The sequence below is a fragment of the Nannospalax galili genome, unplaced genomic scaffold (genome assembly GCF_000622305.1).
Source record: "Nannospalax galili isolate Female #2095 unplaced genomic scaffold, S.galili_v1.0 scaffold101, whole genome shotgun sequence".
Taxonomy (NCBI): Eukaryota; Metazoa; Chordata; class Mammalia; order Rodentia; family Spalacidae; genus Nannospalax; species Nannospalax galili.
In genome coordinates, this window is record NW_008345700.1 from 1040331 (window position 1) to 1055070 (window position 14740).

At 43.4% G+C, this 14740-nt stretch overlaps 1 protein-coding gene across 3 annotated transcripts in view; it reads left to right on the forward strand.

Annotated features, from left to right (window-relative positions):
- Nucleotides 1–14740, forward strand: part of Nsd2 (nuclear receptor binding SET domain protein 2) — an 88962-nt gene that overhangs the window by 23176 nt on the left and 51046 nt on the right. For all 3 annotated transcript variants that reach the window (XM_008841835.3, XM_008841834.3, XM_029567700.1), the window contains 4 exons: nucleotides 1265–1424; nucleotides 5786–5952; nucleotides 7026–7508; nucleotides 13703–13847. In XM_008841835.3, coding sequence (XP_008840057.1) covers nucleotides 1265–1424; nucleotides 5786–5952; nucleotides 7026–7508; nucleotides 13703–13847 — 955 coding nt within the window. The remainder of the gene's footprint in view (nucleotides 1–1264; nucleotides 1425–5785; nucleotides 5953–7025; nucleotides 7509–13702; nucleotides 13848–14740) is intronic.

Genomic DNA, 14740 nt, shown 5'->3' on the forward strand with positions numbered 1-14740 from the left:
CTTTTTAAAAATAACAAAAAAAAAAAAAAAAAATTGTAGTTGTGAATTTTTGTTCAGGATTGCCACAGATGAAGAACAGTTGGAATCTCCTTGAAATCCTTAAAACCACGAAGCACTTTAAGGCTTTAAAACAGTTTTGAGGAGTGGTTCCACTTTTGCTAATGTAATTCTAAAGGTAAACCAACCAACCTCCCTCCCCTCCCTCCCTCCCTCCCTCCCATCTCATTATGTAGCCCTGGCTAGCCTAGAACTATCTGTAGACCAGGCTGGTTTGGAACTCATAAAGATCCACCTACCTATGGCCTCCCGAGTGCTGGGATTAAAGGCATGTGCTACCATGGGTGGTCTTAAGGTGAATCTTTTTAAAAGACCAGAATAGTGTTCTTGGGTAGGTTTCAGACATGACTGTGACTGTAGTGAACCTGTGCTTTCACAGCAGAAGAGGCTTGTGCATGTTTTCAGAAACCTGGCCTTTTATCCTAATCCTGCCACTTGATTTGGTTGGAACTTGAGGAAATTGCTCTCTTCCTCCACAGTGGGTAAAACATTCTATGCAGTCATTTGAGTGCTTACACTGGTTGAACGTGTATAATAAATGTCTCTGCCAGCCCTCACTGCCTTGCTTATAAATCTATAACAGCCAATGAAATTTGAGGGTTATCCAGCTAGAGAGCAGAACCCAGAGTAGCTCAGGGAGGAACTGCCCTTGGAGAAGATGGTCAGGTTGCCCATGTTCAGAGATGGAGAAGCTGTGAGTTTCAAGGAGCTTTGAGCACTCAGAACCCATGCTTACTTGGGTACAGATTGCTGGCTATGCTAGAATGAGGTCCCTGCCTTAGCACAGAGGGTTGTCATGTTGGATGAGGTACATGTTTTCAAAGACTATCAGATATGTAGCTGGGGTAGGGGACAGTATGGATTTAGGGTTCTGAGAATAAAGCACCATGACAGACTGTCCCACCAGGGCAAGGAGATAGATTTATAGAGCTCTTTGTAATGGTGAGCGCTTGCTGTGTTCCAGGCACTGTAATAATGCTGTAGGTGAGAGTGAGAGACAGCAGCTGTGACAAAGCGATAGCAAAGGTGGGGAGCATGCTCCTGGGGCTTGGACTCAGGACACGTGCTCTATCAATGAGCCTCACCTCAGGCCTCTCCATGTGTGTTTTGAACCTTCAGCATCATTAATACTTGAGCTCTTACTGATAGAAGGCTAAATTTATGGAAGTTACTGGATATTTTAATATTTGTCTTTGATCACTTTCAGATTCCTGTTAAGAAGGAGTCCTGTCCAAACACTGGCAGAGACAGAGACCACTTGAAGTACAATGTGGGTGATTTGGTATGGTCCAAAGTGTCAGGTTACCCTTGGTGGCCTTGCATGGTTTCTGCTGATCCACTCCTTCACAACCATACCAAACTTAAAGGTACTACATTTTTGACTATTTTTTCATCTTCTGTGCCAAACCTTTTTGATCCGCAGGTTTCTTTCACATGCTTTGTAGGTTAAGTGCCCCTTCTAGCCACTTATGAAGCTTTGCCCAATGTGGGCGACTAGTTCAGATGTGGCACATTCATCTCCTAAATGTGTACTCGATCTGATTGAACTGGTGCTAAAGGAGACATAGCCTTTACCTTGGATTATCTTCAAATATTGTGACAAAAATTATACTTATGTGTATAATGACTGCTTATTCCAAAATGAGTATTTTATAAATTAAGTAGATGCGTGTACATGCACACAAGTTGTATACATGAGTGATGTTTGTGCACATTTGTGTGTGTGTGTGTGAAGGCCTATGTGGAGACCAAGACATTGGGTGTTTTGCTTGATCAGTCTCTGCCTTCTTCCCCCCCTTGAGACAGTCTTCACTGGTCCTGCAGCTAGGCTGGCAGCCAGCAAGCCCTCGCTGTCCTCTTGTCTTTGCTCCACAGCTCTGGAGTCACAGGCATGTCTATGGCCATATCTGACCTTTTTTTTTTTTCTTCGTCTCTTTGAGACAGGGTCTCCCTGTAGCCCCAGCTGTCCTGGAACTCACTATGTAGACCAGGCTGGCCTTGAATTCACAGAGATCCGCCTGCCTCTGCCTCCCAAGTGCTGGGACTACAGGTGTGCACCACCATGCCTGGTCATATCTGACTTTTTAAAAGGATGTGGTGTGTGTATGTGTGAGAGAGACAGAGACAGGGTCTCTGTGTAGCCCTGGCTAGCCTCAAACTCACAAAGATCTGCCTGCCTCTCACATACTATTAAAGGTGTGCATCACCATCCCCAACCTAAGTGAATTCTTTTCTGTTTTTCAGTTTTTCCCTCTGAAAACTGTTATCGAACCTCTTGGGCTCTCAGTTTCTTAGAGGAATAGAGACTGTTCATATTAATCTTTTTCTGCTCTCTAGGAGACACCCCCCAGGCTTGTTTTTTTTTTGGTTTTTGGTTTTAAATTCAAATAACTGCAAATAGAAAACCAGAAAGGGGGGGGGGTCCCAGGCTGGGACAAGAAAGTGGCTTCTGTGTCCTTTCTGATCAAAATGCTTCCCTCCCCCAGTCTGCTGCATCTCTTAGGGGCAGCGTTCCACCTTTCCTGGAGTGATCGGGAACCTCAGGCCCCCTTCCCCTCTAGTAACTTGGGGGAGGTGATGAGGATGAATGTTTGCCCTGTTAGCAGCAGCAGTAGTGGGTATCTAAGAACAAAAAACAAACACAAGCGTCCAGAGGTAATTTGTAAACAGGAAAAGATGAACCAGAGCTTTGGTGGGTAGGGAGTATAGGGGACATAGCTAGCTCTTTATTAGTGCCCCACTGCAGGAAGGGCAACAGCCTAGAGTGGAAACGGGGGTGAGGGAGCTCCCCCAGCCTGCCTTGGGTGACCGAGAGCTCACTCAGGTGGTGACTTTCATCTGTTACTGCACTAGGTACCAGATCCCAGGTGAGGACAAGGTGATTACAGCCTCCAACACCTGTCCTACATATAGTCCAAGGTGCTTACCCCACCTAGTGCAGGAACTGGGGTAAAGTGGGGTGGAAGTGGCCAAGAGTCCTACTGGTAACAGTTTGGTTGGGGACATCCTGGGATCTAAGCATCCCCTGCACTGATTGCACCTGCTGCCACCTCCTGTTTACCCAAGGGGGCTTGTGAGAATGAGGTGGAACTGGGACTCTTAAGGCTAGGGGCTGCTCCCAGGCCTCTCTACAGGGAAGCTGGGAAAGCAGAAGGGGCCTCCAAACTAAGAACCCAAGGGAGGGATGCAGCAGGACAGACTGGTTACGTGGGAGGTTAGCCTTGTCAGGAGAGTGCAGGTGTGCTCATGGGGAGGACACCAGACTAAGCCAAAACCTGCTTCCCACAGAGGAGAAAGTGGTAGGCAGCTCCACAGAGCCTTCAGCTGGTGCAGTGGTGCAGTGGTGTGTGATGGGAACTGGAGGGGCCTGGGAATGGAGCAACCTCTCCCAGGGGAAAGCTACTCCTCACTGGCCAGGGAGCAGCTGACATGTGGTCACTGCTTCTCCTCTGAGGACTCCTGTGAGATGCTCTCCTTTTCCTCCTCCAGATTTTTGGATCTGCCCCTGGTTTTCTCCCTGGAGCTATGGCAGTTTTCCAGGTCTCGTGGCACCCTTATTTTTGCTCCCTTTTGGTTGGAACCAAGGTCTCTTCGTTGTTGGAACTTTGCTGGGCTCTTTCACAGACTGCTTATATGGCCTGCCCTGGCCTCACTTCTCAGTCCAGTTCTTTTCTTGCTTGGAGGCCAAGGACAGACTGGACTTCAAGCTGGACTTGCTCATTCATCTTCCTTCTCTATAGATCTGACAGCTGGGATGCCCTGAGCTTGGCTGCCAGCCTGCAGTGCTAGCTGAAGTGCTGGGTGCTGAGGATCATCCTGGCTCCAGAAATAGCCACAGATTGCTGTCCCAATTAGAGGCTCTTGGAGATTTCTTATCTTAAACTTTCTTGATGGAATTTATTTTTGTATTTTATTTTAAAAAATTTCTTTTTTTATGTGTATGAGTGTGTTGCCTGCATGTGTGTGAGTGCACCTGTGTCATGCAATGCCCATTGGAGGTCAGAAGAGGGTTTCAGATTCCCCTGGAATTGGAGTTAGGACAGTTGTTAGTCAACATGTGGGTGCTGGGAATTGAACCCAGGTCCTTTGCAAGAGCAGCCAGTGCTCTTAACTGTTGAGCCATCTTTCCAGCTCTTATTTTAAAATTTCTGATACCTGCTGGATATGGTGGTATATGCTTTTAATCCCAGCACTTGGTAGGCAGAGGCAAGCAGATCTCTGAGATTGAGGCCAGTCTAGGCTTCATAGTGAGTTCCAGACTAGCTGGGGCTACAGGGAGACCCTGTCTCAAAAAACAAAACAATAGGGGTAGAGAGAAGACTTAGCAATTAAGAACACCTGCTGCTCTTTCAAAGGGCCTGGATTCGATTCCCAGCACCCATATGGCAGCTATGGAACTCCATTTCCAGTTTCTCTTCTGATCTCTGTGGGCATTGGCATGACACAGTGCACTTATATGCAGGCAAATACTCATATACTTAAGATAGTAAATAAAAATATTAAAACCCACAAAAAACCAAGGAGTTTCTCTGTTGCATATCTTTGTCTTACAGTTTTTTTTTAATATATTTTATTTTTATTTTATGTGTATGAGTGTATTGCCTGCATGTATGTGAGTACAACTGTGTCATGCAACGCGGAGGTCAGAAGAGGGCTTCGGATTCCTCTGGAACTGGAGTGAAGGACAGTTTGTAGCTGCCATGTGGGTGCTGGGAATCAAACCCGGGTCCTCTGCAAGAGCAGTCAGTGCTCTTAACCGCTGAGCCATCTCTCCAGCCCTGTCTTATATTTTTGTATCTGACTCTGCAAAGCTTGCCTACAAACCTCCTGTATATTTTAATTTGTGCAGTAGACTTCCTGGTCCTAGGTCCTTGTGTTCCGCTTGTGTGTCAGCATAGCATTCAGAGCTGTGGCCATGAAAGAAAAGCTTTGACACCTGGCCACCTTTGCTTAGAGGGTTGGACTCAACTGTGAGCCATATAGCTGGAAGAGACTTTGAAAGATGCAATGAAGAGGTTTTTTTCTTCTGGGTGGTTTGTTATCCAGTAAGTTTCCTTTGGTTTCCTGTAACCAGTTCTGTGTACAAGGGGACAGGAGCTAGAGATCACTCTCCCTCCTCTTGGTATAGAAATCTGCCCTTTTTGACTGGCTTACCCATCTTCTACCTCTCATTCAACCTCAGCAGAATCTGAAAGATTGGGGGCCAGTAGTTTCTTTGCTCATTCTTCTGCATTGAGAAGATGTTTCTTTCTGCAGCTAAGTGTGACATCAGAGGATGTATAAAGGGGTTTCCTGTGGTTGCAGCTGCTCTTAGAGGCAGTGAGTGCTCTCATTCCATTCTCTAAGTAAGGGCTAGCCAGATGGTCAGCCGGTAGGGCTGAGAACTTGAGTCCAAATTTTCCCTGCTGCTGTATTCTCTATGGAAGTGCCCATTTGCTGATGTCTTTTCTTGCCCTGTCTTTTGGAAGTCTGTTAAGAAGACATTGAGAAGGAGATGAAGGGGTGTGCTTGGTTTCTCCCCCTCTCTGCTTTATGTCTTATCTGAATTTCTGGTTAGTGAATTTTCCTCTAGGGCATGGAATATATTGGGGATAAAAAGGTAGGATTCATTTTGAGATTAATAAGCTCAGACAGCACCAAGAAAATTAATTTCAAAACAGTAGTAGATTTGCTTAATTTCGTCACAGATTCTAATGTTTGTGTTCTAACTTTTTACTTTTAAAATCAGGTCAGAAAAAGAGTGCACGTCAGTATCATGTACAGTTCTTTGGTGATGCCCCAGAAAGAGCTTGGATATTTGAGAAGAGCCTTGTTGCTTTTGAAGGAGAAGAACAATTTGAAAAATTATGCCAGGAAAGTGCCAAGCAGGCACCCACAAAAGCTGAGAAAATCAAGGTGATAGATGTTCCTTTAGTGTGGTTTTAAACCAAAATTTTAATTCTTATTGTTTATTGTATTTGATCTTTATGGTTGCTTTAAATGGCTTCTTATGTTTGTCATTTACTTTTACCCAAGTGTGCTGTTTTTCTTTTACTTATTTGATGACCCCTGGAAACACTTGTTTTCTAATTTGATTTCCTTTCATAGTTAAACGTAGTTAGCATTAGTTAAAGCTATTGGCGTTGATTTTTATTTTTTATTTTTTGGTCTTTTTTTGAGTGGGATATAAGTGCTGGGATCAAAGGTGTGCGCCACCAGGCCTGGCTTGGAGTTGAGTTTTAGTTTAAAGAAAACAATAGTTGGGGCTGGAGAGATGACTCAGCAGTTAAGAGCAGTGTTTGCTCTGCAGAGGACCTGGGTTTGAGTCCCAGCACCTACATGGCAGTTAACAACTGTCCGAAACTCCCGTTCCAGGGGACCTGACACACTCTTCTGACCTCCATGAGCATTGCATGATACAGGTGTATTGCCTACATGCGTGCAGGCAATACACTCATACATATAAAATTAATAAAAGATAAAATATTTTTTTTACAAAGAAAAGGCTGGGCATGGTAGTGCATGCCTTTAGTACCAGCTCTTGGGAGGCAGAGGCAGGCAGATCTCATTGAGTTCAAGGCCAGCCTGGTCTACATAGTGAGTTCCAGGCCAGTTGGGGCTATAGGGAGACCCTGTATCAAAAAGACCAAAAAGAAAAAAAAAAGAAAAACAATAGTTGTCAGCTGAGTTATATCTAAAACCTAAGTTAGTTGGTTTTTATAGTTTTTCATTTCTAAGCTTCTCTGATACTATAAAAGTGTCTTTAGCCGGGCATGGTGGTGCATGCCTTTAATCTCAGCACTTGGGAGGCAGAGGCAGGTGAATCTCTGAGTTCAAGACCAGCCTGGTCTACATAGTGAGTGAGTTCCAGGCCAGCCGGGGCTACCGGGAGACCCTGTCTCAAAAAGCCAAAAAAAAAAAAAGTGACTTTAAATGAGTTACCTTTTTTGTTAATGCAATAAAGTTTACAGTGCTTTATCTTTTTCTAGCTGTTGAAACCTATTTCAGGGAGATTGAGAGCCCAGTGGGAAATGGGCATTGTTCAAGCAGAGGAAGCTGCGAGCTTGTCAGTGGAAGAGCGGAAAGCCAAGTTCACCTTTCTCTATGTGGGTGACCAGCTGCACCTCAACCCTCAAGTGGCTAAGGAGGCCGGCATTGCTGCGGAACCTTTGGGAGAAATAGCAGACGCTTCAGGGGCCAGTGAAGAAACTGCTGCAGACCTTAGATCCATAAGAGAAGAGAGTGTTCCTATGAAGAGAAGACGAAGAGCCAAAAGGTCTAGTTCTGCTGAGAACCAAGAGAGTGACCCTGCCACAGAAAAGAGTACTCCTCAAAAGATGACCGAGGCCAACTCCAAGAGAGGAGTAGGATCTCCTCCTGGAAGGAAGAAGGCCCTGGCTTCAGCTCCACGGAGCCGAAGGGGAGATGCAGCATCTCAGTTTTTGGTCTTTTGTCAAAAGCACAGGGATGAGGTCAGTACTTTGGGTTCTGAGTGGTTTCATGCTACAGAATTTCCAAATTTGATTAAAGTCCCTTCAGGAGGAGTCTTCTATTAGCAGTCTGCTTAAGCCTCGTTTAGATTTTAGATGTAGTGTCTATGCCTGGAGACAGGCGTTTTGACCCTTGGGTGCAAGACACTTACCTTTGTGGTCTTGGTTGCTGCCATGTTCCTCCCAAGTATGTGGGAAGATCGCAGCAGCAGGCCAGAGTGGGCTTCACTGGCACCTTAGCTGGAAGCTGAGCTTATTATCCTTGACGTCCAGTTTCTACTGAGCATGTTTGTTTTTTTGTTTTTTTGTTTTTTTTATCTTTTTGAGACTGCTGGCCTGGAACTTGCCAGCTGGCCTTGGCCTCAAACTCACAGAGATTCTCTTACCTCTGCTTCCCAAGTGCTGGAATTAAAGGTGTGTGCCACTACACCTGGCAAGCATTTTCTTTTTAGTGTGGGGCATGCTTACTTAAAGATGGTGAATTTACTAGCACTGAATATGTTGAATATATTTCCATAATATTTAAAAGGATAGTAATATATCAATGATTAAATAATTTAAATAGCTTTCTATTTTTTATAGTATAAACTACCATGATCTATTGGAGCATAAAGCTCATTGCCATTATAAGGAACTGAAGCTCCTTGTAATCTTCAGACACAAAGCCCTTTTTATTATAGTGTTCTTTTGAATTTTACTGTTTTGTGAATTTCTGTTCAGAAGTCCAAATCCATATGAAAGTCACCAGTAAGAAATAGTATGAGGGCTGGAGAGATGGCTCAGCAGTTCAGAGCACTGGCTGTTCTTGCAGAGGACCTGCATTCAGTTTCTGGTATTCTTATGGTAGCTTACAGCCACTTTTAACTCCAGTTCCAGGGGATCCAATGCCACCCCCCACCCTACCCCCAGTCTCTGAGGGTACCAGGCCACACATGTGGTATACATACATACAAGCAGACAAACACCCATACACATAAAATAAAAAATAAGTATATCATAAAAAAAAAAAATAGTATCTGGGCTAGTGAGATAGCTCAGTGGGTTAAGGCACCTGTCATCAAGCCTGATGACTTGAGTTTGATCCTTAGGATCTACATGGTGGAAGGAGAGAACCAACTTCGGCAAGTTGTTCTCTTACACCTGTACATCATAGCACATGTGTGCCCACATATAAAACACATACATACACAAACACACACACACATACACACTAAATAAATCTAACAAAAGTTTTTTTTTTTTTAAAGAAATAATATGTTTCCCAAACATTGCCAATGGATGTTTACCCAGCACCTGTTTTGTGGTAGGTAGCATGGCACAGTGCAGGATCATGAGGGATTTGAGGAGATGAGTAACCGAAGGTTATGGGTATTGTAACAGATCTGTGGACCATGGTATTTTTGTTCCCTACATGCGGGATGGGAAGTCTTCCAGAGAGTGTTTGAATGATGTCTTGAGGAGGGACCTGTAGACTATTCTGGGTGTGGTGATGCATAGCTATAATCTCAGCACTTGGGAGGCTTGATGCAGGAGGATCATGAGTTTGAGACTAGCCTGGGCTATATAGAGAGACCCTGTCTAAAAAATAAAGAACCAGAAAGACTTTTCTTGGGAATGCAAAGCTTAATACTAGAAAATATGTTACTATGATTTTTAATCATAGTTTAATATTAGAAAATATGTGACTATGATTTTTAGTATAGCAGAGTAAATGATTACTGATGGAGAAAAAAATTTTTCTAAAATTTGGTGCTTCTTTTTTTTTTTTAAAAAAGGTAAAGTCTCAGTATTTATCTCAGGCTGGTCTTGACTTGCTATGTAGCCACTGTTGTTCTTGGGTTCTTGAACTTGGCAGTTTTTTTCTTTCACCTTCCTTCCCATTACCAATTAAATATTTTTTTAATTAAAAATAGTAGAAAAAAGGGCTGGAGAGATGGCTTAGCAGTTAAGAACACTGACTGCTCTTGCAGAAGACCTGGGTTCGATTCCCAGCACCCACATGGCAGCTAAGAACCATCCTTAACTCCAGTTCTAGGGGAATCCAATGCCCTCTTCTGACTTCCAAGACACTGCATAACACAGGTGCACTTACATACATGTGGGCAGTATACTTGTAGACATAAAATAAAAATAATATTTTTAAAAATTAAAAAAAATTTTTTTTTTGATTTTATGTGTATGCGTGTAGTGCCTGCATGTAGGTAAGTGCACCCTTGTCGTGCAATGCCCATGGAGGTCAGAAGAGGAGGTCAGAAGAGGCCGTCGGATCCCCTGGGACTGGAGTTATGGACAGTTGTTAGCTTCCATGGGGGTGCTGGGATTTGAACCCAGGTCTTTTGCAAGAACAACCAGTGTTCTTAACCACTGAGCCATTAAAAAGATAGTAGAAAATACCTTAATGTACTGAAGGATATTTGCCAAAAATTTTCAACAAGGATCCTTATTTATTGATGAAACTTCAGAATTCTCTTTAAAATCACAGTTTGCCTTACCAGTTATTAAAAGTTGTTTTAAATACATTGGCTGGTGTTTTAAGGTAAGCAAAAGAAATAAAAAGAAAAAAAAGAAAGTTGTCATTGTTTGCCTCTTCAAAAGCAGAGAACACGTGTGTACAGGAAATCTTTAGAGTCAGTAAGAGTTCAATAATGTTAGTAAATGCACAGGTTAGTAACAGAAGACGTGATACCAAGAAGATGCCACTAATAGGAAAAACAAAAATATGAGGTACTAGGAGCAAATATTAGAGAATGTGTATATGACTTTGGAGAAAAATAATTGGCATTTTAGCAGGCCTAAATAAATGGAGATATATTCAGAGATAGGAAAATTCTATATTCTGGAGTTATCAATTCCATTTATAAAAATCTATAAATTCAGTGCAGTTACAAACTCCTAGAAATTTTGTATACTTTGTGAGTGGATGCTGGTATGGCCATATTTGAAGAGAATTTGTACTGAGGTCTTAGACTGACTTCATAGGAAGTTCTGTTATTAAAGCAGTGATGTTCTTGCTGCAGACACGCAGACTAGAGTGTTCAGAAGCTGATTTTGAACATGTGGAGATCAGTAGGAAAGAGTTGCAGGCTAGTTGGGTGGGATGGCTGCACTCATGTAATTCTGGGATCACAATCACAGTCAGCATGGAAGAGGAGCTTTGCCATCTCAGGAGAGGGAGAGATTTCCTAAATAAGCCAAACTGATTACATATTGTGAAGGAACTATTTAAAATGGAGACTATGTGCCAAGAACACCATATATAAGATTTGTGGCCAAAAAACCTTGAGGGACAAAAGGGGAAGGCTGTGAAAATGGCAGTTTATAGAAGAAGGTCAGTGTTGCTCAGCCCCACACATTAGCAGGGAATTAATTGCAAATTCATGTTATGATGAACAGTATTTTACAGTTATCATCTGAGCAACAGATGATGAACTTGTAGCTACTTGGGGGTGAGAAGATGAGCAGAACAGAATTCTTCTACAGTGCTGGTAGGGATCATCTATCAGACCTGTTTTTGAGAGAAATTTAGCAATCTAGTGAAGCTGATATGCTTTCTGTTCTGTAATTCTACTCCTAGATATTTAGAATAATTTTGGCCTTACCCAAGGAAAGCATTACAATATTCAGAACTAAAAAGTTGTCAACAAGTGATAGTTCTGGTACTTTTCTTCAGGATATTATGTATCAAAGTGAATTTGGGGTAGATATAGAAGAAGAAAGCAAGCTGCTGAAGGATACGTAGATCCTGTTATTTGTACAAAGTTTGAAATGTTCTACATACCCATTGTGTAGTTATGCCTACCTTGCTGCCTGTGTCCATCAAAAAGGGTAGATGGTCAGCTGAGAAGATACATGCCTTTGCCAGGGAGCCAAGTATGCCCAGAGAAGTATTAACACCTAGTGTCACATAGTGACACATGGTCAGGGTCACATTTGGATTTTTTGTTTTTGTTTTGAGACAGAGACTCCCTGTACCCCAGCTGTCCTAGAGCTCACACTGTAGACCAGGCTGGCCTCCATTTCACAGAGATCTACCTGCCTCTGAATGCTGGGACTAAAGGTGTGCTCCAGCATGCCCAGCTACATTTGAAGTAGTAAAAAGCATTCAGCAGTGTGTGGATGGTCACCATGGCAGGTGTGCTGTGGGGAGGGTATGATAAGTTCCGAATGGATACCACCAGTATTTGACAGCTGAGCTGGAATTGTGTGCCCTCATGCTCTGGAAGTTGGGTAGGGCCATACCAGGTGGAAACTGTCCAGCCAGTCTCACTCCAGTGTGTGTTCTAGGCTGCTTCTCTCCACAGAAAGGTGGTTACTTGAGACTCTAGACCACTGCTCAGAGAATACCCCCTTTTTGCTTTTGGGGACCCACATTGATCTCAGACAGCCCTTGTAAGAGATGTGTTGAGCTTGAAAGCATAGATCAGAATTATTGAGAGCAGTGTAGATGAGGTGAAGGTGCACACTGAGTTTGCTTGTGTCCCAGCAATTCCTGCTTCACTCAAGCCTGGAGTTGTGGCTGTGAGGCCCATAGGGCTCTTCATGCTGGCTTCATATGCTGGTCAGAAAAGGATGATGTGTCTGTTTGTGTAACTGTTAGCCTGTTACTACAGATGTGTCAGTTCCGTAGTCAGTTGTCCAACCTTGAATTTGGGAGCATCTCCCAATTTCTCTTGGTTGATTCTCTTCTTTTGGGAGTAGTGGTGCCCCAAGGCTTTTAAAAAATTTTCTAATATTTGTGTGTTTGTGTATCTGTATATATGATATGAAGTTAGTACAGAAACATGTGAAGGTCCGAGAACAGCCCTTGGGAATTGGTTCTTCCCTTTTGTGGGTTCTGGAGAACAGATTCTAGTCATCAGGCCTGTGTGACAAGGACTTGTACCTGTTGAGCCATCTTGCCAGCACCCCCAGGGTTTTTGTTTGTTTGTTTTGGTCTTTTTGAGACAGTCTCCCTGTAGCCCCAGCTGACCTGGAACTTGCTATGTGGACTAGGCTGACCCTGAGATCTGCCTGCCTCTGCCTCCTGAGTGCTGGAATTAAAGGCATGCGCCACCACGCCCGGCCCCCTAAGGCTTTTGAAAAACAATTTGGTCTTGAATCTGTTAAGGACCAGATCTTGAGGCACCGGGTATTATTATTATTATTATTATTATTATTTTATTATTTGTGTGTGTGTGTGTGTGTGTGTGTGTGGTGGGTGTGGATGGGCACTCATGCCATCGTGTACCTAATAGATATTAGGGGACAGCTTTGTGGAGTTGGTTTGCTCCTTCCACCTTTACATGGGATCTGGTGACTGAACTCAGTTTCTAACTTTTCAGCCGTTAACAAATACAAAATCTAATGAACTTCTTGAAATAGGTGGTGGATGGGAATGGGTTGCAGAGCTTACCATGAGTTTGTCATTGTGACTGTTCTCTGTCAGTACTTCTTGAATTGAGCAGTCTGTTAGAAACCCATAAAAAAACCTTTGAAATACAGATGTCAGACACTGGATTGAATTGGTCTTGGGCAGGATCTAAATACCATAGACTTTAACGCTTAGGGTTATTGCTATTTGTAACTAAAGTCGAGGGCCACTGGTCAGATATTGCTGTGCATGTGAACCATCTAGAAGACTTGTGAAAATGCAGATTCCTGGTTGGTTGGTTGGTTGGTCGGTTGGTTGGTTGGTTGGTTGGTTGGTTGTGGAGGGACTGTGCTTAGGACATTCCTAGGTGCTGATCTTCAGTCAGTGTCCATCAGCCTGTTGGCTGTGCAGACTGTTGTCTTCGTGCTGGCCTATCTGGGACAAAAGTTGAGACTTGCTTGTTGGTAGACTGTCTTTCCAACTTGTCCATGACTTGGACTGAAAGATGAAGTGTGACAACTATAGCTGGCAAGAGGAGCATTTTTGTACAATTTGATCTGCTATTGATTTTTCCAGAGATACCTTAAATGTGACTTAGTGATTTTGGAAAAGTATATATTTTCTTATTTACATTATTTTCACTGTACACGTTTTTAGTGAATCACAGCATCAGTTATTGTGCTACTTTGAGACTTTTTTGGGACCTAATTCTGTGATATGGGAATAAAAATGCCACACAGTTCTAAAGGGTCATGCATTTAATGTGTAAATAATGGTGAGTTCTCTATGTGTAGACTTCTCATTGATCCCCTTTCTGTGTTCATAGGTTGTTGCTGAGCACCCAGATGCTTCAGGTGAGGAGATTGAAGAATTGCTTGGATCCCAATGGAATATGCTTAACGAGAAGCAGAAAGCACGCTATAACACAAAGTTTGCCCTTGTGACCTCTGCCCAGTCTGAAGAAGACTCTGGTAAAGTGACAACTGTGCATATGTCTTCTGCTTGGGTGTGATGTGTGGAGTGTTGGCCACCTCACCAGAATGTGCATGATCACTACACAGCAATAGCTGCATGTTGGCATTTCCTCCTTCGCTCCAAAGCAGTTCTGCTTGATCTTTTATGGCCTGCAGGCCCCTCACATAGAGTGAGTGCTCTAGAATTGAAGGGATGGTGTGGGAGAGGATGGAGAATGGAAAGGAGCACGTGAGTTCTAGCAGTCTGGGCTTAATGGTGTAGATCAGGCCAGAGTAGTGCAGTTCTTGGCCTGTTTGAGAGTTTGCAAATGGGAAGGTGGCTAGATTGATCTTAAATTTGGGAGTCTTTTGGTGCTGCTTTTTTAATTTTTAAATATATTTTATTTTATTTTTATTTTTATTTTTTTTGGTCTGAGACAGGGTCTCCCTGTAGCCCCAGGTGTCCTGGAACTCACTGTGTAGACCAGGCTGACCTTGAACTCACAGAGATCTGCCTGCCTCTGCCTCCCGAGTGCTGGGATTAAAGGCGTGTGCCACCATGCCCGGCTTATTATTTTTATTCGATGTGTATGAGTGCATTGCCTGCATGTATATGAGTACACCTGTGTCCTGCAATGCCACAGAGCTCAGAAGAAGGCTTCTAATTCCCCTGGAACTGGAGCTAAGGATGGTTTGTAGCTGCCATGTGGGTGCTGGGAATGGAACCCGGGTCCTCTGCAAGAGCAGTTGGTGCTCTTAACCACTGAGCCATCTCTCCAGCCCCATAATGCTTCTTTTTTTTTAAAAAAAAAAAATTTATTTGCTGGGCGTGGTGGCGCACACCTTTAATCCCAGCACTTGGGAGGCAGAGGCAGGCGGATCTCTGTGAGTTCAAGGCCAGCCTGGTCTAC